Genomic DNA, 26,066 nt, shown 5'->3' with positions numbered 1-26,066 from the left:
TAAAATTGTATAAACATATTTTGTTGAATGAATATTAAAATTTTTCTTTAAATTGTGGAAATATTTTTTTGTTGATGACGTTTAATCAATTCTATTTTGTAGTATACATTTTCGTTAATCGAAAGATTTCTTGTATTCATTTTGCGTACACGAGACTACGAAACCTTCTTGTTGCTAATCGTCTACTTAGCGATAGTACATATATTATATTATTATGACTGCTTAGAGATTGTATTTTACATTATTTCTACATATTTGTGGTATGGTCTTAATACAAGGGATTTACTTGGAAATAAAGCTTGCAGCGAAGTAATTCAGACTTTTCTCTCCAGCTTTTGAAAACATTTTCATTTTTACAAATATTATTACTTAATTTCCAAAGGCACCTTAGCACAACTGAAAGTCTTCGCCTTAGAGCATTTTGTGGGAGTTAACTTGGCTAGAGATCCAAAATATCCATTCCATTGATTTAGCTAACAGATTGAGTTATTATAAGTGCTAACAGGGCGAATAATTCGCTTATTTGTTGCGACTTTGGAGTCCAATGGAAAGCTCTGACGTCGAATCCATTCAGTTTTGTTCAACACGTGATGCGTAGCAACAGACGCTGTGTGTGCGTGTTGGCGTGTGTACGTGTGTGTGTTGATGGGGATTATCAGTAAATGATTTGCTAAACAAGGCAGATGATTTAATTGAATTTTCAGTGCTACAGTTCAAATCAGTTGGCACTGAGCCGCCCAGAGATTAGAATAAAAGCTTGAAGCGTTGGGGTAAAAAAGAAATGAAGTCATCATTTATAATAGCTCGTCCACGTTGTAAGCGAATCCTCCCCCTGCTACCAATACACATACATTTATATATATATATATATAAACATTTATTTATGTTTATTCCGAGTTGTATAGATTATATTGGGTTTACTGTATGTATATTACTTTATTAAATATTTTAAAATTAATAATTACAAAATATATTATCATTATGTATTACATATTTGTGAAGGCTGGTGGGGGCAGTAGGCTGGAGGGTGTTGGGGGATTTGGGGCTGTGATTGGGAAGGTTCGGGGTTTTTATTCTTCTGCTGCAGCACAACTTAAAAATATCACACACAAATACCACGCAAGAAAAGAAGCCAAACAACTTAAGCGGCAACTGGGCCCAAAAATCGTCATTTTTCAAGTTGAAGTTTTTTCATCTTTCTAAATCTCTGCGCACTGTCAAAACTGGAGTTGGATCTAGCATCTATGGACACTCCTTGTCGCTGATCTTTTGAAAGTCTAAACAGTGAACAAATACATATAATGAATAATAAAGATACGAATAGGAATGTGAATGTGAATGTGAATGTGATTCGTTCTGTGGTATACTCACTTGCATTCTGCAGGCAATTCTCCGTTTTCATAATGCAAACATTGCGATACGTTTTGGTGGTGCCTTTGTCATCCGCAGCGCATATATATTTACTCTCCTGCGTATCACACTCCATGGCACACTTCACATTGGGATCGGGCAGGCTGAGGCACTGCACCAGCGTCAGCGCATAGAGCGTCACTATATAAAAATGCACAAAATGAAAAGAAAAACAAAAACCATCATAGTTAGTCATTTGAGCGGAAAGTGTGCAAAACTAAAAAAGAAAAAGAGAAGAGAACTAAACAACATGGCCCGCATACCAAATGCGAGTGATCCACCCAATATGATATCACCAATGATAGCTACCACAACTGAACACCAGCAATCTGTATGATCCATCGGTCGAGCGATCGTACGCCCCTCGTTTCTAGACGCCAGAACGTCTGGCATGTCATTGGCCGGCCGGAAAGCGCGACCATAATACTGACTATTACCATTACCTGGCACAGCCGGGTCTCGAGTGCTACGAGTGCCTAACTGGGAATACTCATAAGGCACGAACATCTCGCAATTAACACTCAATAGCTAATTAGCCAAATAAGCAATCACTTTCGTGCAGTTAAATTAAATTAAGCAAATACGAAAACAATTTTGCACAACTCGCAAAGCTAATGAAATGATTTGGAGCATATTACTTTTATGATTCAAAATATTTGTTATATAATAAATGAGATAAATAAAAAGATTGTTCTATAATAGTTATTATAATAAGTAAGTGTAATGTGAGTTGATTTGTCAAATTTTAATAAGTAAATAAAGGCAACAACATTTTAAATTATTTCACAATTACATTATTAATGCAAGAAAATTAAATAAGATTTTTGGAAATCAAAAATAACTTTTGATTTTAAACGAAAATATTTTATAATTTTTTTAAATAAAGTCAAGATTGTGTAAATTGTAGCTTTTTACCAAAAGAAATATAGACTGCACAGTTAAAAAATATAATCACATTTCATAAGGTAAACAAAAAAAAATCCATACAACTTTTCTACTATAACATTCGATTATACTTTAAATATTATTTCTTTGATTTAAGACAACCTTTTGGAATATTTCTGAAATTTATATACTACTGCGAATAATTCAGTATCAATACGTAAATAGGTCAGTTCTGTTGTTTGTTGATTTGGAAATTTTAAACTCATTTACATATTTATTGATTGCAAAAAAAATTGTTATTGTTAATAAATATGTGAATCATAACACCAAGCAACAACAACTGTGAAACAGAGAAGAAATAAATAAATCCTATCATACCAAAAATATTAGTATAATTATTTAAGAGCTTTTCTTGCATCGTCTTAACTTTTTCCCTGCGTGGTCGCCAGAACTTTTCTTTCGCGGAATTTTCTCTTCAAATCGTTTGCTAGAAGGACATATTCCGGAAATGTTATGCACTTATGCGAGAACTTTCTCGTGAAGGAATTTTTTGTTCTACTCGTCGATTAGAAGGAATTTTCGCAGAAATGGGAAATTTTCAACAAGTAGTGTATTTTATGGAAATTTTTGATTAACCGGAAACACACCTTTAGAGAATCTTCAGAGAAAAAGAACTTGGTAAAGGAAACGTTAAATAAAAAAAACCTAAATATATATAGTTTCCTGTTGCGCAGTGTAAGCCGCAGACTAATTTATGCACGCTTGCAGGTTAATCCGAAACATTAATTGCGAGTTCTGGGAATTTTTTTAATTGAAATCTTTAGCTGAAACAATTAGTACGTGATAAATTTGTGACAATATACCAGAATATTTGTAAAATTAGTTATTTCCGTTTATGTTTTGAATAAGCTAACAAATAAAATAAATAATTTATATGCAAGTACTTACAAGCAAAGAATACTGCAAACAGCTTCATTTTGTTGTAATATATATGTAAATGTATATATATGTATATATATATATTTATTGTATATATAATTTTTGCGTTGTGTCTTTAAAGATGGGTTCGCTGTGATCTAACACACCAACTAAAAACTCGGTCGCACAATAATTTATTTATATTTATTGAACTTTACGGGTCAGAATCGTATGTGGTATATAGAAGCAGTTATTAGTCGGCGCTTGTTTTTTGTTGATCAAATTTTTACACGAGTACTATATGTATATGCATATATTTGTGTATATGTATATGCCGTATGCTGTATAAGTATTTATGCTGCGCTATATACTATTGGGATTGTCACTGAACTTCAGACACGTGTATAGCTATATATACAAATATATGTACATATGTTGATTATTTGTTGTTGAATACGCGACACAGTCGTTGCTATAAGTATGCGCGCACTGATTCCGTTTACACTGTCGGCGAGGCCGCAACAGCACGCGTCCGAATGCGAACTGAAACTGAACCAAGCGCAAAGATATCCTCCAGCCGGCGGGTGCGAGAGAGTGAGCTCTGACACTGACTCTGACTGAGACTGAAGCTGGATGCTGGATGCGATGCGGCTGCTGCTCTGCTGCTGCTGCTGCTGCGACTGATGCGACTGCTGCTGCTGCTGCTGATGATGATGTAGTCTGCCGGCCGCTGTTAGATACAGATAGAGATAAGTATGTGTGTACGCGCACACACACTCACACTCACAGTCACACACACACAACAAGGCACGTTCGAATTTTTAGTTTCGAGTTTGAGGTTCAATAATCAATCAACCAACTGACTGATTGGTTGACTGACTGACTGACTGACTGACTGACTGACTGACTGACTGACTAACTGACAGACTGACTGACTGACTAACTGTTTGACTGGCTATCTTGGCTTTGGCTTTGGCTTTGGGCTGGCTCGTCGTAGCGCACACGAATGATGTGCGACCACACAGTGTCTGTTAGTTTTATAGAATTTTTTCCATGCTAAAATTGATTTACGCTCGTGTCGTCGTCTTCAGTTTTCTTTTCGTTTGCTTTGTACATTTTGCCTTTATTTTATTTTATTTATTTGTTGTTGTTGCTGTTAGTATAAGTGTATGTGTGTCTGTGTATATATGTATATGTGTGTGTGCGTGTGTGAGTGTGGCTGGTACAGCCGATCGCTCGTTTGATCGCTTGATCGATAGCTCTGTAGGCGGGTCACGCGTCACGTTCTCCAGCCCCTTGGTGGCTTTTTTTTTATAATTATTTGAATTATTTATGTGTTTTATGCAGTCAGTCGTCACATCTGATATTTTCAGTTCCTTTTTGATTTATTTGTGTACTGTTTTTTTTTGCTCAAAATAATGCTCAGCTTTTTCGTTAATTGGTTCACGTTCACGTTTCGCTCGATACTGTTCGCTGGCAACGTTCAAATTTCGTCAGAATCGAAATATTTGAAAATTGTTTTATTTTATATATGTATATATCTCCTCTTTTTTTTTGCGACGGCCACGAGTTCAGTCCACTCGCAGCATCAGCGTCGTCTATGAGTTTCCTTTGATGCTCAAATATTTTGGCAATATTTGTGTATTTGTTTGTGCAGATCGTTATTTATGAAAGCGCGACGCATTTGACTTTTGATTTAGATTCACATTTTTGTGCGTCTGTACAACTGTTTTTTTTTTTTTCCTTTTTGGCTTATCAGTTTGCTTATACGCTAACAAGTATTTAGACACGATTATCTCAGAACTCATTCAAGAGATTCGTTTCATTTTATGTACTATCAAAATACTCTGACTAATCGCACAAGGTTCGCGTTCTATAAACATTGAATGTGTTTTGTGGTTTTTCTTGGGATTTTTTTACACGTTCCGTATTGAAAAGTAAACAATAAACATATTTGTTTATATGCATTTTAAGACCAATTAATATTTGATATTATTTTTGGTGGCATTAAGTATCGCCCAAAAAACCCAAGATACCCCATTTAGAGTAGTACAACATTTCTTCTTTTTTTTTGGGTTTTATGCTGGTGCGCCTAAGGCATATCTACCAGAAGGTGATGTTTATTCGAAAAACAATGTGCTTAGAGTTAAGAAAGCGTGGAATTTCCAAAAAAAAAACTATCAAGTTCATAAAATGTTAATAATTTAAGATACTACTAAATTTCTGTTGAAAAAGTTTGACTAGATGGAAGAATAAAATTTGATATGCTACTCAACATTAATAAAATACAATTAGATTCTCAATAATTAAATAATTTTCTCAAAGACTGTCAATGATCTTAAGTCTGGAGAAGTAGAGCAACGCCCGCCAGTGTCCATTTGCCTGGCTTATCTTTGGTCTTCAGGTTAAAGGTCCACACATAGGTTGGACCGCGGGTGCGTGTCTTATAAACGGGGCATTCGTACATGTTCCTCAAGTCCTGCTTGTCTTGGGTAATTGCCTGCGTTGTATAAAGAAACGATCGAGAAATAAGATTTTGATTTATTCGAACATGCGCCGCTTTTTAGACGCCACAGATCCGTTCCAAATTCAAAGTTGATTCATTTCATTTCATTGAAATTCACTTTGGGCAATTTGCATTTGAAACTTACTCGAATATTGATCACTGGCATTGGCGGATAAAGTTCTTTGAGACGTGATTCCATAATAATGCCCTGCTGTATATCCCATCTGGCGCCCTCCATATAGATGCCATGCACACAGCAGCCGTCCCGCGGTGCCGTTCTATAATTATAATCACAAAGATTTGCAACTGATATAATATCAACAAATATACTTGGATTGTTCTCTAAGCTGTTGGCAATTAATTAGTGGGGCGTCTGAGTCTGTGTCTGGGTCGGGGCTATTGTTTGCCTTAAAGTGACGCCAAATCCATAATGCGAGAAACTGGGCGCCACTTAATAAGCAATCGGGTAAGAAGAATCAAGAATCAAGAATCGACAAACGACAATCGACAAATAGACAATTGTTAATTACATGCCATTAATAATTGCTATTTATAAACATTTGTTCGTATGTATTAATGTGCTGTTTTAAAATTAGCTCTCATGAAATAGCATTGCGGCTATTATTAGACACAGCTTGAAGCCGTTGGCCGCTCTCCGCTGCGGATGAGCCGCTGTTTACACTATCTTTTGTATGGAAGCATTGACGCAAGTCATGTACATTTACATAGCTAGTTGATATGACGCTTAGAGCTGGGCTCGTGTCGTGTTCTCGTGTGTGTGAAAACCTAACAGGATGTGTTAGTGTTAAATCTGGTTTAAGAATCTCTGTTTGGCTGCTCAGCAATAATATTTGCCTCTTACAGGACTTATTAGAAACCTAACACGACTAAGCACGACATATAACGACCTTAACAAAACCGCACACGAATTATGAAGATCTAAACATCACACTATGTCTAAGCACGACTAAACTAAATCCGAAGCTAACACAATTTATAAACACCTAAGCATTACTTAACTTTTTAGCAGTACCTAACACAACTTTACCATGGCCAATCACGACCCAGCGCGAACTAGACACGAACTTAACACGATTCTATCGCAACATACTTCATTATGTTGTCGATAGCACGAGCTCCTCTCTAATGATGATTAGTACAATATGTGACTATATGTGTGTGTGTGTGTGTGTGTGTGTCACCTAATTGGGTTGTCAGTAATGAGCATTTAGCTACATTACAGCTAGTTATAGCCTTTTTTGTAGTATATGAAATGCATCAATATGTTTTAGGAATGATGAATAATATACATATGCAATATGATATATTTATATGGCAATAATATTGTTCTCTCTGTCTGCCGCATCACAATCAGCAGCCAGACAATGGTTGAAAAATCAGTCGCAGGTCTACACATATTTTTCGTGTGGCAGGGGTCAGCTTTAAAGTCAATTAAAATTGCGTTTTAATAAAGTAGTGTGCGCGTTTGTCGACGTAAATGCCACTTACGTAAATTCCTCCTTCTGCTTCTTGGTCACGTCACACTGCAGGCACATCTTGTCCAGCGGCAGCTCGTTGCGACGCGCCGTGCTCTGCATGATGGCCGTTAGCAGCGATTGGGGATTAAAGAAGCCCGCCAGCCAGACGCAGGAGGGTAGCTGCAACAACAACCAACCAACAAACAAAAACAAAAAAAAAAAAAGACCATAAATATTTGCAAACTGGTTGGTCGGGTTGGCTGCAACACATACCACAAAATCGGTGGACCATGTTTCCAGCTCTCGCAAACGCAGACACAAATCGATGAACCAATTGTTGAGACCCAGCAGCGAGGGATAGGCACGTTGCGTCCATATTGGCGGCACTTGATCCAGAAACAATGAATTCTCCAGCACCTCCATGTCCGATGTGATGGTCAATTCACCCTTTAAGCCCAGGTCGAGCTCCTTCAAGCTGCGTTTCATTTCGCTGGTCAGAAAATTCATGCGTTCGCATTCCTGAAAGGCCACAATCACGTAGGGCGTACGTTCCTCCACTTTATTCATGATCTCCACCATATTGAACTCCTCCGGCAGCTTCTCTATGATCTCATCCACAATTTGCTTGACCTTGTCCTCGCGTGTAACTGTCGCACCGCTGCCGGCGCCCGCATCCCGTGGCTGCATTTCGAAAACGGTGCGAAAAATATTCTCCGCTCGCGTCGTAAGAAATCCCACTTCTGCATTAGGATGCAGGCCATATAGATATGGCGACTCGGCTGGCATCATTTCATCCACATAGGTGTGATAGCCCAGATAGTCTGTGTTGGGCGGTGCGGGAAACGAAGGCGCCAAGAATAGCTCCCCATCGACCAGGTCCGGTTGCATGTACTCCTCCAAATAGGTTATGCACAGGCGTCTGTCCCAATCATCGGTTATGTGCCCACCGTACATAATCTCACCGAATAGATAACGCAAATCCTCCCAAGGCACCTTGGCATTGGCCTCCAAATAGTTATACAGCACCGAGACGCTGATGTTCAAGTCGCCCACATTGAAAGGATAGATCTTGTTCCAGCCCTGTGGACCAAATTTGCGTCGTTCGGCAACGACAGCGTGAAAATAGCACAGGGAGAATAGTATGGCCTTAAATTCTGCCTCCTTGCCGGACATCTCGAGGGTTTCCTGCGTGAAATTGTCCAAAGCCTTATGCAGATTGGCCAACATGCCCGTTGGCGGCTCATTGGTGATCTTTATGGACGACTCCAAGATGCCCTACAAAAGATGAAGGGATTATAAAAGACTAAATTGAAGGGAAACCGAGCATTCACCTGTGGTATAATATGTGCCGACGGCGTGGACGCTGGCTCTGCGCTAAGGAACATACGATAATCCGGATGTGACCCTTCGGCATAGTGTTCCAACTTCTTCTCCAGCATGGGCAGCCACTTGCGCACCAAGTGTATATTCTGCAGGACAACCCAATGTCCACTTTTGGCGGCCGTATCCATTGCTGTCTCCGCAATCGATTCCTGGCCCTGACCCAGAGACACATTGTGAAAGTTGCCCAGATCCATGGAGAAGCCCATTTGTTTGCCCAAAGCTTCGACATCTTTTAAGGGATTCACGCCCGGCGACAGTATAAAAAATATGGGCGTGGACGGACTAGCCTCCTCGTAGGACTTGGCAAATTCCATCGCGCGACTCTCCACATATTTCGGGCCGAGTTTCTCCTCAATAAAGTCGCTGTAAAAAATAGAGCTTTAATTGTATGTTTTCTACATTATTCGATTAGATACTCACGCTAAGGCATAGGTCATCCGATCGGGTCTTAGGGCTCTGATCATGCAGAGGCGTTGCAGCGCGGTTTTATTCTTCCATTCTTGCGGGAATTTCTCCTTCTCCGGCAGCTCCGATTCGACGAGCTTCTTCCAGCGTTTCGATGATGTCTCAATGTCCCGATCCAAGTTGCGAAACTCATCTTTGGACGCTAGACTGCAAATTCCGCCCCACGATTGATTACTCAAAAAATCCACAGGACTTGTCACATGTGGCTTGATCGGGAAGCGGAGTAGGAAGTCCAGTTCCGCGGATGAGACCTCCTCGTTCATCAGCAGTATCTATGAGAAAATAAATATAAATAAACGAATAAAGGGAATTGCTTGTATTCCAACTGGATTCAACATACATACCTGAAAAGTCATTTGCGAGGCAAAGATGAGCTTGTCGCATTCGAAAAGACCACGCGAAGTATACTGAAAGACCGAATACGTAATGCAATCGATCAGATTTGAGACACGCAAATCCAAAGTTTCGCTCGGTTCAGCCTTGGCTATGGCCTTTTGGAACACTACGCTAAAAGCCTGCGGGAGAAGAGAGTATTGATTCAGGAATTTATCTATTTGCTGAAACTTAAAAACTCACCTTCAGTGAAAACTGATAGATGGGATTAATTGTGTTCAATTCGTTGAGTATAAAGTATAAAAGACTAGCTCGGGCTGCCGCTGGTCTGTAGTATTCTCGAGCCTTATCAATTTCCTTGGATGTGATTTTCGCTTCAGCCACCTTCTCCTCAATATCCGAGGCAGTGCTTTTGGTTGTCTCCAGATTCTCGACCAATGCGGTATCACCTAAAATATTCTCACCCGCTGATGACAGACGCGAGAGCAGATCATCCTCCAGTTTCTTTAACATTATCTTAAAATCATTCTGTTGCTTGGTTAGCTCAGCTTTCAGATCCTCCAAATCCGGGCGCTCAGCCTTGACAACTTCCGCCAGCAGCTGATCCTCCAAGCCATCGCGTGTTACAGTGAAATTAATAAGTGTGGTCTGTGCTTGCATCTCCGGCTTATAGTGCGGATTAGCTAGTTTCGTGTGCAGGATCAAACGGAATGTGGAATTGTACTCGATCTCCTTGTCGCCAATTTTGATAGCTCTGCACGAAAATAAAATAGGTTTTTAGAGCACTGGGATATATAAAGCAGCAGCTGATCAACTCACTTGCCCTTCTTGATCAGATTGCGTCCGAGCAGAGAGTCCAAAACGGGATCTAGATTCTCATCAATATTTTCGATCAACACCGTGATGCCGGTATTAATGGATTTCTCGATAATATCCAAATAGTTGCGTTGACCCAGCCGTATGACCGTCAGCTCCTCGCCATATTTCTGCCTTATCCACTTGACGCCCTGCAGCTGAGGATCTATCATGAGCGGCCAGCGATCCGAGTTCGATAATATTGTAGCATTCTCAATGGACATGCGATCACTGGGCAGGCCCTCGTTTGTCCAGACGGCAATGGTCGTGTCATCGGTGAGCAGCGACAGCGGATCGAGATTTTCGGTAATGGGTATGGGCGGATCAATGCTCTTGAGGAAGGGTGTCCACATCTTCTGCATTAGATCAATGCGAAAACCTTTCGTAAAACAGCCGACATAGGAAATGAAGGCGGTTATGAGCAGTATATCGCCGGGCAATGTAATGCCCTGTTTGACGAAGCTGTTGGAGTTATAGTTATTCGATTACTCGGCTCTGATTGGGAGTAGCTAATTGGTATTTACTTATTGACAGCCTCCGCCCAGCGCACATTCTCACTGGCCAGACCGCCGACCAGGCGATTGGCCAGCGCAATGGTTGCCTGTGTGGCATCCGCTTCTTGTTGACAACGCAATTTGTCCGCAATGGCCTGCTCGAAGTCCGCCGTTAGGTTGGCCAGCTGCTCCTCCAGACTCTGTGTAAAATGGAAAGCTTATTATAGAAAAAGCCATCTACATTTTCTTTACAACATTGAAGCAACCTACCGCCACTTTGCGTTTTATGCCCGCCAGCTTGTCCTGTGCAGCTGCCAGCTCTGCATTGGCAGCAGCCAGAGCCTTTCGCTTCGGCTCCACATCGCAGTAGACCTCATAGAACTTTATAATGTTAATGACCCAGGCACAGAGACCCGCGGCAGCGCCAGATTTGGAGCGTACAAATTCAGGCTCAAATTCGGGATCCTTTAGATAGGGTTGAATGGCTTTAATAATTTCCGGATGTATATTCTCCTTGTCATAGTTAATCAGCGCGTCCAAAAAGGCATCCACTTTGGCCATGGAAATTTTGGCCGCCTTCCAGGAGCGATCCTTGGGCAGTTTGCCACCAGGGGCTAATAGCACCATGACCGCAGCTGTTACATTGGTAACCGCGCCCGGTGGAGAACCAAAGCTCTTCAGTTCCGTCAAGTTGGCCTTGTTCAGTGTGTTCAGCGCCTCTTGGGCGGCCGATAGGGCGGGCTCAGCTTTGAGCAAATCCTCCTCGCAATCGCGCTGCTTTTTGCTTACTTCGTCGGCTATCAAAGCAACCTTCATTTCCTCCTCATCGGCGACGGCTTTTTCCGTTTGCACTTTTTCCGTTTCAATGCCAACAATTTCGATCAAAGCATCGGCTGCATCGTTCTTCTCTTTTAGCTCCACCTCCTGCACGGCCAGTTTGACCTTCAGATCCGCCACCTGCACCGCCGTGGAGCGCAGCTTCTCCAGTCCATTCTCCAGACGCTCGATCTTGCTCTGTAAATCGTTGTGCTTGTGATTGAGTAGCTTCAGATAGAGATTAATCTGCTCGAGATAGCTCTTGGGTGTGGTATAGTTATATCGACGTTCGTTCTGTAAATAAACCTTGGACGTCGAATTGACCGACGTGTGTACATAGGCCATGAACTTGGCCACAGAGTCGCGATGATTATCTGGCAGCACTTTGTTTTGTGCCAGAAAATTCATGGCAACCGATATGAGTGCCTCCTGAGGCCATTCGTGGAACCAATTGATGGATGTTGCATTGATGATGGCCGGGAATTTTCTCGACCGAACACGCAATGTTGAGCCCACTGGTGAAAAACACAGAACTATCTTCAATTGTTTGCGCACACGATCGATGAAGAATTTCCAGCAGTTTTCACGTGTATCAACCAGTCCCGCACCTTTGACCTCATTACGCACACCAGCGATTATATTCTCGATTTCGTCATCCGGAAATAGATCTGGAATCTCGCCAGTGGCTAACAAATCGTTGATTAAGACAAGAAAATCCTCGCTAGGTATCTGGGCATCCGTCATTAAGAACATGATGCTAACGTTTTTCAAGCCAGCCTTCAAATACAAACCGGAAAACTCGCTCTGCGTGCATTTTAAAAAGATGTTAGACTAATGGCTTATTTCACTGACTCCAGCATGCCAACTGACCTTTAAATCGTTGACCCCATAGCCCTTCTTCAGCTGTATCTGCACGACCTCCAAGCTGGATATGAATGCTGCCAATCGCGCTAGAGATTGTTTGCCACTGCCACCAACACCAACCAATAGAGCGCTGCCACGCGGCGATTCTAATATGCGATTAATTCTGAAAGAAGCAAGCAACAATTAATTAAAGCAACAACGCAGAGAAGAGGGGGATTGGGTTACCTGCACACATGCATCATCGCATCTTCGAATAACACCAGATTCATGGCAGCGACCAGATCATTATACGATGACATTGCTTCCTGAAGGAGTTTGTGAAGCTCAGGCCAACCCTTGATGGGCATGTACTTAGGATCACCAATTCCTCCAGCGAAATGACAGTAAATATTCGGCTTGTCGAATATCACGGATTCGTCAATTTCTTCGAACGACTTCTTGACAATGTCATGCTGCATTTTGGTAAAGCTATCAATATCCTTATCATCGATCAGCTTATCCGAGTACACACGCTGTGTCTCATGTTGCCACAAGCGTATAAGATCTGTGGAGCTCGTTAAACAGTCCGTCGAGCTAAATAGGAGACCCTGCAAGAACAAAAATTAAAAATAAGTCAAATAAATATAAGTAAAAACGAGAAAGAAGGGCTATCTTCGGCACGCCGAAGATTTAATACCCTTGCAGGCCCAACCTTTTCATAATGCCCGTTGTGCTTTGCCAGTATCTTGGAAACACAGGGAAAATAGTTAATGCCAAGTTTGGTCAAGATATCTTAAAAATCAAAAAAATTAACCACACAACAACTTAAGTTTCGACCTATCGTTCCTATGACAGCTATATGATATAGTGGTCCGATCCAGAAAGAGGCACTTCTGCAAAGTTTCCTAAAGATAGCTTTAAAACTGAGAGACTAGTTCGCATAGAAACAGACAGACGGACAAACGGATATGGTTATATCAACTCGGCAGCTGATACTGATCAAAAATATATATGCTTTATGGGGCCGGAGATGTCTCCTTCTATGCGTTACACATTACACGACAAAATTATATAATATATATGACCGAAGAGCGCCAAGTTGAAATATAGTCGAATGTGAGCCCCAGTTTATCCAATACTCACTTGAAAAACATTGCTGATATCTCTCAGATTGAAGATATAGTGAGATTTGATGGCCGTAGGTAGAAACACCTGCAGACACTTGTTGTGCAGCGCAATTGTTGCCGCCACAATGTTGGGCGTCATCCGTGTAACGATGGGCATAAACTTTTGCTCGGCATTGGCAAAATGTTGCGATAATATCGCCGAGTACATGTGCGTGATGGAGTCGGCGCCGGGAAAGCTGACGGCCAGCACGCAGAAGTGTCGCTGCAGACGCGGATTGATGGTGAAGCTGCCCGAGGTGGGATTCATGCAGGCGACATACTGGCAATTGTGTATATCCTTGAGGGTCAGCTTATTGCGATCGTACCAATGCCCGTAATCCAGATGCTGTCGCATTAGCGTGTGCGGCTGAACCGTTCCATAGCAGTCCACCTCGGGCATATTGATGTCGTCAACAAAGTAGATCAAGGTCTTGTTGCCAGGCGGTCCGTAGTTGCGACCCGCTTTCTTCTCCAGCGGTTTCTCGAGTATCTTTTGCAACATTTCGGACGTGGTATAGAAATTGAATGGTATTGTGGTGACAGCGTAATTCTCAGATAGCGATTGAAGCTTCTCATTGACCAGTACGGTCTTGCCGCAACCGGCATTGCCCACCAGCATCACCGGGTGCTTCTTATCCATCAGTAGATCCAGAAAATAACGCAATCGTATTGACTCGGAGGTGTGCACGAGCACAGCTTGCAATGGCAAATCTGAATCCAGCTCAAACTTCGTTATCTTCTCGGTCCAGGGCATAAAAGTTTTCGTCTCGCTATCCAAAAAGTAATCGAAAACTGTTCCACCTTTGATTTAGAATGCGATTTGTTAGGGGTTTTATTCTGAATCGAGATGAATCGAGGAATTTTGGTACTCACCCGCTGGAAACTTAACAGTTTTGAACTCATTTACCCACCATTTGCTGAACTCCACGCGATAGTCAATGGCTTGATCCTGGAACATGGCCGAACCGAATGCCCAAATGCAGGCAAAAACAAAATACAGCTCGTGCCACTCTTTTGGACAATCGGCCGGCGTATTCGCTGGGATTAGAAAACAGTTTAGTAGATGGCACAGCATTTGTATGTGAGCCATTTCAGCGACAGGCGTGATCTTTTTAAATCGCACGCGTATCGTCTCCAATGAGGGCGGTATGTACTTATCGAATAACATGACCAAATTGGACTTTTCGGCTGGAATTTTGCGCGTTTCAACCCAACTGGTCACATAGCTGCAAGAGAGTTATATCAAACAATGTGAAATTCTCGAATATAGTAGCTGGGATTAGTACTCAATCAGTCGGTAATTAATTAATTAACTATTTAGTCATTTAGTCGCGCAGTCAGTGGATCAGTCATTCAGTCAGTCAGTCAGTCAGTCAGTCAGTCAGTTAGTCAAACAGCCGTTCAATCAAGCGGTCAGTCAGTCAATCAGTTAATCGCCCAATTAAACAGTTAGTCAAACAGCTGTTCAATCAATCAGTCTGACTGACTGATCACTGAGTCATTCACTCATCAATCATTCAATCTGCTTGAACAAAGAGTCGGTATTTAATTTATTAATTATTTAGTAAGTCATTTAGTCGGACAGTCAGTCGATCAGTCAGTCACTCAGTCAGTCAATCAGTCATTCAGTCAGTCAGTCAATCAGTTAATCGTTCAATTAAACAGTTTGTTGAATCACTTAGTCATTCAGTCAATCAATCATTTAATCTGCTTGCACGAAGAGTCGAGTTAGTCATTTAGTCGGACAGTCAGTCGATCAGTCATTCAGTCAGTCAATCAGTTAATCGTTCAATTAAACAGTTTGTTGAATCACTTAGTCATTCAGTCAATCAATCATTCAATCTGCTTGCACGAAGAGTCGGTTATTAATTAATCAATTCATTAGTAAGTTATTTAGTCGGACAACCAGTCGAGCAGTCATTCAGTCAGCCCCTCAATCAGCTAATCACTCAGTTAAACAGATAGTTCAATCAATCTGGCAGTCAGTCAATCACTTAGTCATTCACTTATCAACCAATCAATCATTCAATCAGCTAGCATGAAAAGTCCTCCAACCGTATTCCAAGCTTGTGGCTGTCATTAATCATGAAAAATGAACTATCAGACAGTCGGTCAATCAACACAAGCTGATTTATACTATAAATTTTGATAGAAATTTCGGTACTTACGGATTCCAACCCAAGTCCTGTGGATTTATATACAAGATGCCAGCTCTGGATACGGTCGCCGGTGTCGCTGTTCTCAGATTGGAGATCTCAAAGAGCAAACGCATCGAAGGTGTCAACGCAATGCGCTCATTGCTGGCCAAAGTCAGGACTTTGTTATCATCCATAACGGTATTTAAGCTCTCGATCCACATGGGATCGATATCACCATCGAGCACAATCCATTTGGGTTGATCAGCCGTTATGTTTGCCTGATCCCGCATTAGAACTGAGAACAGACCATCCTTCCATTCGCGTGTCGCCGGGTTGATGATGCCGAAAAGTTCATCATTGGTCACCGCTTTCGGATTCAAGTCATTGAATATGGGCTTCCGTTTAATGTTCTGATAGGTGCGCAGCAGCGTCTTCCACACTTGGGTTTTCCCAGTGCCCGCATTGCCAACAATGAATACAGAATGACGTACCTCCAACAGTTCCTCCAGTTGTACTACTTTTAATATAAAATTATCTTCCGGTTGTAGTAGCAAATCGGAGGCAGCTTGTTTTACGGTGCGTTCAAAGTCCTGATCACGTTTGCGTGGCACATCCAAAGCGGGAAACAGATCGCTGATGAGCCCCATGAACACGGGCATATCGTCTGTTACGATTTTCGGTATATTAAAATCGCGCAGGGCGCGCATCAGCACCTCCTCCTCCGGCCGGCCGGGATCGCCGCGCTGCAAGCAGAAGTTTCCGTTTAGTTTAGTTTGTATACAAACGTGTTCGGATGCAGTGCACCCACCTTAAGCGAACCGGCCACCACCAGCACCGATTTGATGGCACGCAAGCCCCAATCGTAGTGATCCTGCTTGGAGAGCAGCTCCTTGCAGAGCGTGTAGAGCGTGATGAATTTACGCGCCAGGACGCGCGCATCCTGAAATCCCTCGGCGACCAGCATAATCTCGCAGATGAGCTCGAAATCCGGTACGACCATGGCGCAGGGTCGAAACAGTGCTTTCAGATTCTCCGGCAGCTCTGTGCGTCCGGCATAGCCGGGATTCATGGTTATAAATATGCCCACCGTGGGCACACAGCTAATAATCTCGCCCATAAAATTGAACTTATCCTTTTTGTCACGTATCGCATCCTGTACGGACTTCACCTGGACTGCGACAACGGAGAGCACCTCCACCGTAATCCTATTGAACTCATCAAAACAACCCCAGGCGCCAGTTTGGGCAAGACCCTTGTAAATATTGCCACAGGATTGATAGTCCATCTGCTCGGAGCAGTTAAATACATAGACCATGATGCCAATGGCGCGTCCAAGATCTTTGGTTGTCTCCGTTTTACCTGTACCGGCCGGGCCGGCTGGGCCGCCGCCCATTACCAAGTGCAAGCTCTGTGTGAGTGTTATGTAGCAGCGATCTGTGAGCGGCGTGATGACCAGGCGTGGTGTATTGCCTAAGTATTCGTGACAATACTGGAACTCAGCATCGCAAATATTGGCAAAGCAATCCTTTTCGACATCATCGAAACGATGCCGCAACTGCGATTGCCACATAAAAGCCGAGCCTGAATCCAATTTGGCCTGAATCATCTTAGCGACCACATCTCTTGAATGCACATCAATGGTGCATATCGTCATGATTTTCTGACGATCCCCCTTGGTCAGCTCGCCGAGCAGCAGTGTTATGAGTAAACTGAGTTGTGAGATTTGTTTTTTATAATAATCCTTGATGGCATTATCATAGCCCTCCTCCAGGCGGCTAAACGCGATGTTCACCTCGGTGGACCACCAGATCTGTGAGCCGCATAGCGATACCTGGGCAGGATAATCGAATAACCATTGTTCACGCTGCTTTTCCTCATAAGCGACAACAGCTTCCGTTATATAATGTCGGAGCGAGGCACGCATTGCCGCTTGTATACGATTCAGCCACACCTCAACCGGGCCACGAATGCTGGCCAACTCATTGAACTCCACATATTCACCATCCTTGGCATACATGCCAGAAGCTGTCTCTATTTCATTGGCCGCATCGCGATTGAACTTGAGCCGTGCAATCGAATCGAATAGTTTGGTCAGATGTTTGGTGACCATATCGGGCTGAATGCCATTGCTAAGGACATCGAGTAGATCGGCCGATGATACAAAATAGAAACGAGGAAAAGCCAAACGTTTTGTTTCCAAATACTCTGCCAGCGCCTTTTCGCATAGCGTTAGCTCCTTTTGCAAATGCTCGAGACGTTCGATCAGGCCAGCTCGATTCGTTGATGCCACCACATTTGATGAGAGCGACATCTCATCCATCAGTATACGAAATTCGGCATCGATATTATCGAAACGTACCGAATCGACCGGCAGCTGTTTGCGTATATCTTCCGAACTCATGAAGATACTCTCAAGATGGGTCCAAGTGCGTTGCACCTCAAACCAAACGGTTATCACTTGATCGGCAATCATTAATTTATTTTGCCAAGTTGAAACTTCATCCAGGAAATGGGCGATGTACTTGGATGTTATTAAATTTTGTAGGCACACCTGATTCTCCTCGAGCGTCTCTATGAGTTCTTCCGATGCCTTAAGGAGTTTACAGCCAGTGCGCGGATGCAGCTCATTATCGAATTCCATGGCCGACCATGTCGAATTCAGATCTCTCAATATCTTCTCCATCGACATTTCCTTAACAGCTTTATCCACAATATTCTTCACCTCCTCCTCGCATTCGTGCAGATTTAAGCCCAACAGCTCGGCAAGTGTTGTCTCATGATCCATTATGAATTTCACCTGTGCGAATATATTTATATGTATATTAATACCAATTTCTATATACCAAATTGAGATGGTTGTGGTTAACTACGTTCGCTACTTGAATTTCTGTACAACATGCAAAACACTTACGGTCACTTCCTTGGGCAAGGCGGCCAGACTCTGGAATGAAATGGTATTTACAAGAAACTGTACAGTCGAGGCACAACTATATATACATATATGTTATATACACGGGCCTCTTTCAACTCAAGTTGGGCTTAAAAAAAGAAAATTTCATTTTTTATAAACGGTTGTTTTTGTTTTTTTTTTTTTGCTATACAAAACGAGCTACTTGCAGCTCTGGTGCTGGGATTAAGAAAGAATTTGCAAAAAAATTATTTACAATATGCCAAATTGTAAGAGAACTTTGAATAAGAAAAAAAGAGATATAAACACAAAAATAGACCTTGGTCGAGTTCATCAGCTGATTCCAGTGACGCTCGCGTATCGCTGGATTTTGTAGTTCTCCAACGGCACGGAGCGAGGTTAACATATTCTTCACCGTCGACTCGAGATTTATAAATGTATCCCAGACGCGCATTTCCTTGTCCAATAATCGAATATCCTTTGCAAATTTTTTGCACTCAATATCCATATTCTCCACATCGACTTTACGCCAGGGCGTTGTCTTCCAATCCTCAATGCTCGTTTGCACAATATTCACATAATCCCAGAGTTGCTGTGATTAATGAACATAATTATTAGTCTTGTATTTAGTATGGGAAAGTTAAGTGATATTGTATATAGTCATGGTTGATAGCTAGTAAAAAACTCCACATGTAGCATGCAGTACATAGGATAAGAATTTGGTAAATTGATTATAGAAAACATGCAAAAACCGATTAACATATATTTGTCAGTAGATACCTTGAGCATGCGCAGCTCCTTGCGGCATTGTTTGAGCACCTTAAATTCCGGTATATTCACTTCGAAGAGACTGCCCGATTTTTGTATCTCGCCCATTTCCCGCTCGCAGAGAAACATGTCATCATTGATGCGATCCATTAGCAAATATGGCTTGTAACAGTCGAAGCGAAAGAAATCGTATTGCTTGAACACCTCCCGGAATAGCTGGATGTGCGCCTCGAAGAGCGTTATCTTATTCCTGATGCTGACCACCTCGGTGGCTTGCAGTGGAGACACCTGCTGTTTGACAGTTGTGGCTATCTTCTTGGTGTTGGCCCACTGTTCGGGCAGCTCCTGCAGCAGAACATTCACCTCCTCGGGTATATCCATGTCGTAGTATTTCAGCAGCTGTATGGTCTCCTGCAGCGGCTCAAACATTTCATCCGTATTGGCGGCACGCTCCTTGACCTGCATCAGATAGGCCATAATGCTAACCAGACCCTCATAATCCTTCTCCTTCACCGTTTGGAGCAGACCCTCATCGGCCTTGCGTATGAACTGACTGAGATCCATGAGACTGGACGTGACCGTGGTCACCAGATGCATCTTGAACATGTTTCCCCACTTGCAGACAGTGTTTAGCAGCGCCTGTCGAAAGGGTCGCACGTCCACTTGAAACCAGGAGCTGAATACCTGAAATGCAGGTATGTCCTCGATCTCGCTAAAAAGCGATTCGTAGTTGTCTATTTGCTCCCGAAAGGCCTCAATCGTTGGCTGACATGGTTTCGGTGGCGGCGGCGCAGCCGGATCATTCATTTGCAATAGTTCGATTTCATCTGGATCCAAAATGCGTCCATATTCCAAAAAGTACTCCATGCACTCCTCACGATCATCCAGCCAGAGATACGAATAGCGCTCGAATTGTCGGCAAAAACGCGACGCCTCTTCCATGACCAAATCAACGCCATTGAGTATCTCGCGACGCATATCGATAATGTCCTGATTCTCCTTGATCAGCTCCACATAGTTGCGTTTCTCGTTCGGCTTTAGACGCTTTATAAGTGAGCCCATTTTCATGATATCACGCATGAGTTCGATGAGCATATTATTGAAGCCCATTGGATCTTCGGGTTCGAGCGAGGGCACAAATACTAAATTCGGTTCAACCAGCTCCAGACGTGACTCAAAAAGTGGCGCATAGTTATTGTCAGGATCCATATTCTCCGCCAGATAGCCCACACTAACGCCCACTGTGCGAAGAATATTCTCGTACACAATGTTATCCACAAAGTCCACATAGCTCAGCCAGACGGCATCGCTCTGCTTTTCCGACATATCAAACTGCAGCATATTATCCTGGAGTAGTTTATGTATCTCCACAGACGCTGCCTGGATCTCAGCATAACGCTTGGCCGTGCGATCCGGTCGCTCATCTATGGACAGTACCGAATCCTTTTTGCAATCGCGACGTTCGAAAAGCGGCTGCTTGGCCCAAACCTCCATAATTTTGCGAATCTGTCGCAGATTCTCCTGGGTGTGGTTCATGCGATTGCGCAGGGCAGCGACAGGCTGACGCAGCTTCTCCAGATAGCTCATGATGTCTTAAAAAGAAATTAAGATTCGATAAATAATTCAGATAAAACGCTCGACTGCTCTCACCTGCTGAATTCCAGACAAGATGCTCAACACCAATTTCAACCAGATCATCAATCATTTTTATCTCGGGCTCAATCAGTTTGAGTTCCACCGATGAGCTGCCTTCCTGTATGCTGTTGTACCAATCGATTGTCTTCTCCAGATTCAATGTATACGAACGAAAAATATCGCTCTTCTCCGCAAACTCAATGGCTATCTCGGGTATGCCATCAATTTTCATTTGTTGCATATAGTGCACCTCGCGCAGAATGGAGAAGAGTGTCGAACTAAAGTTGAGGATCAGCGAATTACTCTGCTGATCGCGTGCTATAAGCGACCTCCTAAGATCCTCCTCAATTTGTGCCGCCAGCTGCACGGACCAGTCATCAAAGAATCGGGTCTTGCAGGCACCCAACTTGGCCATCAAACACTCATAGCGTTCCACAATTTCCAACGATTTTTCGCTATTGGTTATGCTGTGGAAATTGGGAGAGTTCATCAATATTATATGCACATACTAGCAGGAATAACCCGGTGTTGCCCGTGGCACGTTTAAAATGAATGTTCTCAAAAAGCTTTGAAAATGAAATTGACACTGATCGGAAGATTAACAAACAACTTTCATACAAACGTTTTCCGCCAATTTACCACAATTGCGGGTGGAATTTCCCAGATCGCTGAAACACGTATTCATTAAGTTCTTAAGTAGGAATTTGAAAATAAGTTTGAAGCAAATCGGACACAACTTAAAGCTTCGCCAAAAAATCTTCGAATACCATTTCTAACGAGGATTCTGCGAAAAGTGTGAAACACGTCTTATATGATTTTTATACCCTGAACCCATTATAAATGGGTAAAAAGGGTATAATGATTTTGTGCAAGTGTATGTAACAGGCAGAAGGAAGCATCTCAGACCCCATGAAGTATATATATTCTTGATCAGCATCAACAGCCGAGTCGATCTAGCCATGTCCGTCTGTCTGTCCGTCCGTCTGTCCGTATGTATGAACTCAAGGATCTGATCGAATATGTATATATCAAGTATTATATTTTATACCTATCGCCTGTTGAAAGAAGAGGGTTCAGGCTATCCCCTAGTCGGAAGCCTCCGACTAGAACCTCTTCCTTGTTTAAGTAGATCTTTGGAAATGAATTTGAAGACGAAAAGTCCCCGACCAAATCTTTGACACCCATTGCCACCAAGGAGGGATGTATTTTCCAAAAAGTGCGAAACACCCCTCAAATAAATTTAAACAAAGATCTTTGAAAATGAGTTTAAGGCCGATCGAATGGTAAACAAAAAAGTTAGATACAAACGTTTTTCACGATATTTCGACACTTGCGGGCGGAATTTTCCAAAACCCCGTCTTAACGTGCACCTACATCACATGAGGTGATTACTGTGAAAATTTCAGCAATCAATCGGTCAGTCAGTCAGTCATTCAGTCAGGACAAACAGTTTTATATATATAGAGACATGTTTCCCTCTGGAAATGTAAATTTGGCTTACTCATGCTGCAGCGCCTTGAAGTTTTTCACGGGCGCTGTTATACGCGTCTCCAGCTGATAGCACCAGCGTATAAAGGCTGCCACGGAGGGACAATTGTAGTCGGGATAGAGGGTATCGCCAACGCGAATTAACTCCATTTGCTTGTCATAAATATTCTCACAGACTGTCATTTCTTCGTCGAGCATGCGCACAATTTCCGCATAGCGTTGGGTAAATTCCTCCTTGATTTTGGGACGATCCAAGACGCTGCCCACTATGCTGATTAGCTGCGATATAAAAGAGCTTTAGTATTTTTGCATTTAACCATACAGCAATTATACTAACCTTGAAAATGCTCTCTAAATTATGGCAATCATCGAATGCCTGACACAATATGGCAGCCAGCTTCATGTCCAGTTCCAGAATGCGCGTTTGAAAGCCCTTAAAATCCTCATCGAACTCATGATCATCCGGATCGAGTACATCATAACTTTTCGAAGCAAATGCCGTAAAATATTGATTGAACTCCACGTAGACATCGGTTATCCTAGTGCTCAGCTGGCGTCCACGCAGTCCACCGATTTCGACTTTCTCTAATTTCAGGAATTCAATCACAGTGAAAAAGAACCTATAAAAAAACATATTTATAGTGCAACTATATAGAATATTTATGTTTTAATAGTAAACTAAATACCACTGAATTGTTGTTAAACGCTCGAGGAAAGCATTAAAGCGTTTGAACACTGAATTTGGATGAAAAGTCCACAAAATCGGTGGCCGTTCTTCGGGTTCCGTAAAGAAGACCGCCAAACGTTCCTTATAGAAGTCAAAAAGTTCCCGAAAGAACTTTAGGATTTGTATGGAGAGTGTCAGGCGCTGCATGGCCTCATCTATATCGCTATGAAATATAGACGAGGGATCCAAATAACGTTTAGCCTGAAATTGAAAAGGGAAAATTATAATCAATATAAACTGTTTGCAATGACTGACTGATGGACTGCTTGACTGACTGACTGACTATTTCGAAGACTGCCTGATTGATTGATTGACTGACTAATTGGCTAGCTGACGAAATAACTGGCTGACTATCTGATTGACCGACTGACTGGTTGATTGATTGACTTATTGATTATATGCATATGTACCTGATGTATAATCAAATTGCATATCTCCTGCAATAGCACCGTTATTTTCGCCGACTGACAATAGTAGCGCGAATTGCCCCATAGCGTGCACACCGTATGCATAAAGGGTATGAGCAGGGGCTTGTACTCCGCGAAATCGATTTCCTCCATTTGGTGCAGCGGGCGCTTCAATGGGTTCAAATAGAGCGTTATATCCTTTGCCTCGGCAAGTGCTGCGATTGTTCAATCAAGTTCAAAACAGTTTTGGCGGCATGCAAAAGGCAAAAAACAGACAAAATATATGTAGCTCAACAATGCTCAACAGCTGGCATGCTTGTGTGCCATTAAATTGGCTGCACTCGTACCCGTAACCACGTTTTTGAACAGTGTCTGAAAGCACGGATGATAGGCACTCAACGAGTACTCCAGTATTAGGGCCATGGCTCGTATACGCTCGTTGCGCAATTGGTCATAGATAAAGGATAGATTCTTGAGCCGATTATTCCAAAATGTAAATTCTGTTAAGAAAACGAATGGACGAATACAATAAGTGAATAATGCATCTTATTGGCCAGATATTTAACTAAAATTTAATTAATTTAAATGTGTAAAATTAAAGAAAATCTTACATGGCAAAATATAAATTAGGAGCATGGTTAAAAATACTACAAAATGTTCGTTAAATATATATTTATATTCCGTAAATTTTTTTGATTTTTTTTCAATTTGTTTTTAAATTAAAGTTGCTGTTGAATTCATAAAAATCGCATTAAATTTAGGCTACACACGATTTTGAGCTTTATTTAACATAAAGTGAAGGCTCATAACGAAATCTCCCCCCAAAAAAAAAAAAAGCTCCCATTAGTAATTGTTATTATGACAAGCGGAAATGTTGCATGTCGCCATTCGCAAAGCAGATAATAAAAGCAAGTTTTAAAGACATTTTTACCTATATGTCAGGCGGGCTATAAACATGCAAATTTTGGCCGATGCCGGCACGTTGCTAGGATATATATCAAAACAACCGTCAACTGCAAGACTTGAATTTTGTCAATAAATAATAAATAAAGCCAGGCCAAAAATAATTCAGAGCAAAATATATGCACATATGACTAGACCCCATACTGAACGACTCACCCGTGTGCGGTGTGGGATTTTGTCCATTGGCAAAGGCATTCGTTGGACTCTCCTTGATGACCTCGTGTATCTGTGTGGCCCACTTAATGACCACGCCCTCGATGGCACTCTTCAGATACAGGTCGAACTGGCATTGTTGTGTTTCGGTCAGTTCTTTGGCGGCCTTAACTATTTTCTCAACGCCCACGGGCATGGCCAAGATGGTTTCACCGCTAACCTGACCCTTGACCTGATGCACCGTGCTCTTCAAACTGTGAACATGCTTCTGCACATCCTGAGCGACCATAATGGGCCAGCTCCTATAGTTGTCCTCATTGGAGAGCAGTGGCACAAGCACCTCCTCGACCAGTGCGGACAGCTGGTCAATTGTACGCGTGGCCAGGTCGCCAAAGATGATAAAGTTACCACAATTCTCACGTGGAATCGGCTTGGCATAGCGCTTGATAAAGTAGACACCTTTGCTCTTTAGCTGCGACAGGGGAAAGGTAGTGGAGGGCACCAGCTGCGCAGCGGGCGTGAGTATGATAATCAGTACGACAGGTATGCTGCGATCCAAAAACTCTTTTATTATGCCTTTGTGCTCCTCCACCGTGATGACACGAGTCCATTTCTCTGGCTTCAGCTTAAGCGATTTGATGACAAACGAACCCATCAGTTCCAGACGTGGATCCGGCCCACCGGCTGCAGCGGCTGCCTCGGCGCTGGTGGAGGCCTGCTCCATCGAAGGGGCCCGGGTGTTTGTTTGCTGTTGTTAACACAGATATTTTTGTTGCTGTTGCTGTTGCTGTGTGTGTGTGTGTGGGGTACATGTGTATTAGTATCTGACTGACCTTGTTACCACTAACAACTATATAATCAATTTATATTTTATTTGTTAGCAAATCAATATTTCCGCCTAAAATTGTATAACATTTTCATATATTTTGGCAAAAGACTTTCCAAAACTATGAAATTTATAGGTTATGCAATCTAATTTTTCATTTTATAACACTTTAGTGCTATTGCATAAGTTATGTAACTTAAAACAAAACTAAAAATTTCTATATCTCTGCAGTTTTGCAGAATCGTTGTATTAAACAAATTAACTTATTTGCAAGCACTTTTCAATTGTCTAGCCATTATTGCTGGCTTTCATAATTAATTCTTGATTTTACAGTTTTTTTTTTTTAATATACTGCCTTAATTTGTTTCCGCTTTGCGACTGCTCACCTGCGCTACCGTTAGCTGACTGAAAGGAAGTGTTTGGCAATAATTGAACCCTGTTACGTTAAACTGATCGTGGCAGCACCCGGTTGCTAGGCAGTTGTTGATTTTGCCTCTTGAC

General features: G+C 42.2%; 2 protein-coding genes across 3 annotated transcripts; both read right to left on the bottom strand.

Moving 5' to 3' along the window:
• Positions 1-916: 916 nt before the first annotated feature.
• On the bottom strand, positions 917-4,159 carry peg (pegasus). 2 transcript variants are annotated; one of them, XM_064695247.1, is made up of 3 exons: positions 4,142-4,159; positions 1,372-1,551; positions 917-1,277 (listed from the first exon to the last, which is right to left on the bottom strand). In XM_064695247.1, coding segments are annotated over exons 1-3 (216 nt in total). In that variant the 5' UTR covers positions 4,143-4,159; the 3' UTR covers positions 917-1,242. The 2 variants fall into 2 exon arrangements, with proteins under 2 accessions (XP_064551317.1, XP_064551308.1); XM_064695238.1 differs by lacking the exon at positions 4,142-4,159 and adding an exon at positions 3,244-4,113.
• A 1,043-nt stretch (positions 4,160-5,202) lies between these two features.
• On the bottom strand, positions 5,203-25,502 carry Dhc93AB (Dynein heavy chain at 93AB). Its single transcript, XM_064693807.1, has 26 exons — positions 24,743-25,502; positions 23,971-24,123; positions 23,627-23,838; positions 23,176-23,417; positions 22,827-23,109; positions 22,503-22,768; positions 21,017-21,468; positions 19,379-20,958; positions 18,918-19,190; positions 16,499-18,487; positions 15,721-16,433; positions 14,426-14,778; positions 13,530-14,353; positions 12,633-12,994; positions 12,414-12,570; positions 10,998-12,347; positions 10,758-10,927; positions 10,198-10,695; positions 9,622-10,132; positions 9,390-9,560; positions 9,001-9,317; positions 8,529-8,943; positions 7,471-8,472; positions 7,229-7,377; positions 5,865-5,997; positions 5,203-5,713 (listed from the first exon to the last, which is right to left on the bottom strand). Exons 1-26 carry the CDS (start codon positions 25,461-25,463, stop codon positions 5,552-5,554), a joined length of 13,458 nt encoding a protein of 4,485 aa, XP_064549877.1. The 5' UTR covers positions 25,464-25,502; the 3' UTR covers positions 5,203-5,551.
• Positions 25,503-26,066: the final 564 nt, after the last annotated feature.

Source organism: Drosophila montana, unplaced genomic scaffold (assembly GCF_035044405.1).
Source record: "Drosophila montana isolate Dmon_TW-CO22-7 unplaced genomic scaffold, ASM3504440v1 contig_1505_1, whole genome shotgun sequence".
Lineage (NCBI taxonomy): Eukaryota > Metazoa > Arthropoda > Insecta > Diptera > Drosophilidae > Drosophila > Drosophila montana.
The sequence above is the reverse complement of the archived record's forward strand: the minus strand, read 5'-3'. Positions and strand labels throughout refer to the sequence as shown.